We start from the raw sequence: 3,316 nt of genomic DNA, 5'->3' as shown, positions 1-3,316 counted from the left end.
TTTAAAAACTAGTTTATGCATTTTCTAATGCATAAATCATCCAACACAGCAGTGGTTGAATGAAGTGCAGATAAAAGTAAGTTCTCCTTGTTAAATGAAACCTCGTCCACCTGGAGTAATACAACCATGCTTATCGGTCACAACAAATAATTTTTGCAGCTTAAAACTGGGGCTCATTCTGGCCGTACCCGTGTAAAGACCCTCAGGCCTGTTAGACGACGGATGACAGATACTAGGTTGTAGATTCATGGCAGAAAGATGATGTCAGCACATCTCTGCTGTCCATCTTTTGGCACTTGAGTGATCCAGTGACATAAAAACATTTCCAGTTGTTCTGGAACTTTCTCACTCAGCTTGGTGTGGAAGTCATTCACTTCTGCAATCTGCATTCCTTTTTTTCTCTCAACCAGTCAGGCAAAAACTGTTCTTCCCTCAGTGTCCAGACAAGCGCTCCCTCAGCTCCTCTGCATCCATATGTCCCTGCTGAATACTTTCAACTTCACTGTATGGTGGAGGTTGCTCCCAGCTAAACCTGCAGTCTGGGGCCTCTGGGCTGTCCTGGCTGTACAACGGAGGAGCCAGGCTCATCAGCATGTCTGTGCTATCGACTATGACCATAAACCCAGGAGACGCATCAGGGCAGACTTGACTTTCTTGGGAATCTTCATATGAAGGAGGAAAAGAGCTCAGTCTGTAAGGGAAAATAGATAGATAGATAGATAGATAGATAGATAGATAGATAGATATTTGGTGTATTGTTTCATATATACATTTAATATAGGGGCTAATGTTATATGTACAATCATATGTACAATTTCTACTCAAAGAATTTTTATGGTACACAAACATTTTTTTCTGCATTTGTTTTTTGCATTGAATGCACACCTCTTACGAAAACACAGATTTACCTTTCAATAGTGAAGACCTGGATGTGTCGCTCGCGTCCAATTCTCTCGGTCTTTATGCCTGAGCAGAGGCCCCAGCAGACCCCAATGACCATAGCCAGGAGGCCACAGCCAATCATGATATACACAAAAATGACCCTCAGAGCCTTCTCATGCACGTTCTCCTGGGACACCAGGTAGATCCCGGTACACATCAACACAAGTCCCACAGAAGGCAGAAGAAAACAAAATAAGGACAACAACTGCTTCTTCACATTCATGGTCACTTGTTGCATTTTACTGCAGTCCTCTTTGTCTATTCTGTCCTGTGATTGAAAGACGCTCTTTCACAAGTAGCAATGAAGTATCTCTTCGGTACCTTTCAGGATGACATGAGTGTAGCCTTGCCAGTAGTAGAAAAATCCTGACTACGTTTGAGTACTGAACTGTAGCAGAGACTGTCAGCCTGCTAAAGCTGCCCTGCCTCTTCAGACATACGGGGAAGGGCCTGCCCTCCTCTCGGTTGTATATTAACACAGTATTATTCTAAGGTCAGAAGAATTAGAGCGATACTGCAAGGCAGACACACAGCCAGAGGATCGTCTTTTAGCTGAGCTCTGAAAAGACAACAACCAAAGCTTATTAGACAGGTATCAGCAGCGCATGTAGACAGGCTTGATTGGAGGAGAAGATGAAGACTCAGTGGTTACCTATTATGTAAAAATCTGAGTCACGAAGATGTGTAATGGTATAAACAAAAAAGAAAATGAAAAGCTACTTTTGTTCTTCTGAAACACCAGATAAAATAGTCCCAGCAAAATATCACAAAATAAAAGGAAGTCAAAGACAACAACAACCCTGTTTCTGAAACATTTTAAGGCTTTATAAGCTTAAGAAGGTTGTAAACCACTGATTTTCACTAGAACATAATGCATGTGCACACTTAGCAAACGTTCTAAAAAATATGATATATAAATACAAGTTAATTCTTCATAATTATCACATAATTATTGACTAACTAAGAGGTAGTGGATACAGCAGTTATTTCCTGATCCCTTTACATAGTCTACAAGTAAAAATGCACACAAAAAAGGACAGTACTCCTTCATATATTCTGCCTTTCTAAGTGCAGTGGCAGTTTTAAGTACCATTCTTAAGTTTATACCCCGCATGTATAGCATCAAGGACATTATTTAAAATGCCTGAAACACAAATACTGCTTAACTTTAAATGTTTTGGCTTAGTAAATATAGTTTTTTGTTTTTAAAAAATTACTATTTAACCTGCTCAATATTGGAGCCAAAAAATACTGGATACAGGCCAGTAGTTTAAGTGTTCTTTTTTGTTTTACTGTTTTGAACAAATGTAACAGTGGAATGAAACTGAAGAAAAAAAAGCTGTCTTTTAATAAAAATAAAGGTGGTTTGCCCACCCCTGATCTAGAGCTTGCACCACAGCCATGTTTTTGCAACAACTTGTTTGTATGTGACGATCGTGTCATGTATCAGCTTGTTAGTATGCTGGAATTAGAAAGTGATTAGCATGCACAGTGACTCCTATGAATCAGTAACAGGAATTCAGAATCCTGACACAGGGCCCGGCGCCCTGTGAGATTTCAAACTGAGGTATTTTTAGCAGCACAGAAACTTTACTCTGACCACTTTGGCTGAATTTGGAGATGACGACTAAAAAAAAAAAAAAAGAGTGTTTACCTCTCACACTATTGCAAATTGGCATGACCGATAGTATGAATAGGCTGACCTGCAAGACATAAATGACACGCAATTTGCCGTCTGTACATAGCAGACAGCCGGGAAATAATCAGGAACAAGTGCTGCTGTGTGTAATTTTCATCTGGGAATGCACCATTGCCCATGGGGATTTCAGTGTCTGTGCCATTACAACAGCTTGACTGTAGGTGAGAAATAATATCTCAGTGTACCTCCAACTTTCTTCTTCTGTGTGTGTACAGTGACACGAACAGGTATTTGCTCTCTTTCTGATTTCCTAGTTAGTTTTTTCCCCCTATTCCTCACATTTAGAAAAAATAACCCGAGTAAATACATTACACAGTTTTTAAATGATGATTTCATTTATTATGGAAAAAACAATGCTCACCACCATGGGAAAACTGATCATGCTAACCATGACAGCAAGAACTGCAATCAAGTGTTTGTGATAACTGGCAATGAGTCTTTCAGATCACTGTGGAGGATTTTTGGCCCACTCTTCTTTGCAGAATTGTTTTAATTCAGCCACATTGGAGGGTTTTCGAGCACGAATGTCCGATCTGGGTTTCAGATCATTGTCCATTGGTCTTTCGGGATTTTCTGGTAGGGAGCAGAATTCATGGTTCCATCAACTATAGAAAGTCATCCTCAAGCAGCAAAGCAGGCTCAGTCCGTCACACTACCCCCACCATGTTTTCTACT

At 40.1% G+C, this 3,316-nt stretch overlaps 1 protein-coding gene across 1 annotated transcript; it reads right to left on the bottom strand.

Annotated features, from left to right (window-relative positions):
• Nucleotides 1-432: 432 nt before the first annotated feature.
• On the bottom strand, nt 433-1,177 carry LOC146657600 (transmembrane protein 252-like). The gene is made up of 2 exons (XM_085426786.1): nt 909-1,177; nt 433-691 (listed from the first exon to the last, which is right to left on the bottom strand). Exons 1-2 carry the CDS (start codon nt 1,163-1,165, stop codon nt 433-435), a joined length of 516 nt encoding a protein of 171 aa, XP_085282912.1. The 5' UTR covers nt 1,166-1,177.
• Nucleotides 1,178-3,316: the final 2,139 nt, after the last annotated feature.

This window comes from Rhamphochromis longiceps, linkage group LG12, assembly GCF_057381845.1.
Source record: "Rhamphochromis longiceps isolate RC_006_pf linkage group LG12, R_longiceps_female_GT1.1, whole genome shotgun sequence".
NCBI lineage: Eukaryota > Metazoa > Chordata > Actinopteri > Cichliformes > Cichlidae > Rhamphochromis > Rhamphochromis longiceps.
This window is presented reverse-complemented; position numbering and strand designations above follow the sequence as displayed.

Bases quoted from the DNA above. Each gene is read 5' to 3' on its own strand.
- LOC146657600 (XM_085426786.1), bottom strand. From the start codon at position 1,165: ATGAATGTGAAGAAGCAGTTGTTGTCCTTATTTTGTTTTCTTCTGCCT. The intron at 692-908 runs GTAAATCTGTGT...TTTCCCTTACAG, and splicing joins CAGGTCTTCACTATTGAAAG to ACTGAGCTCTTTTCCTCCTT.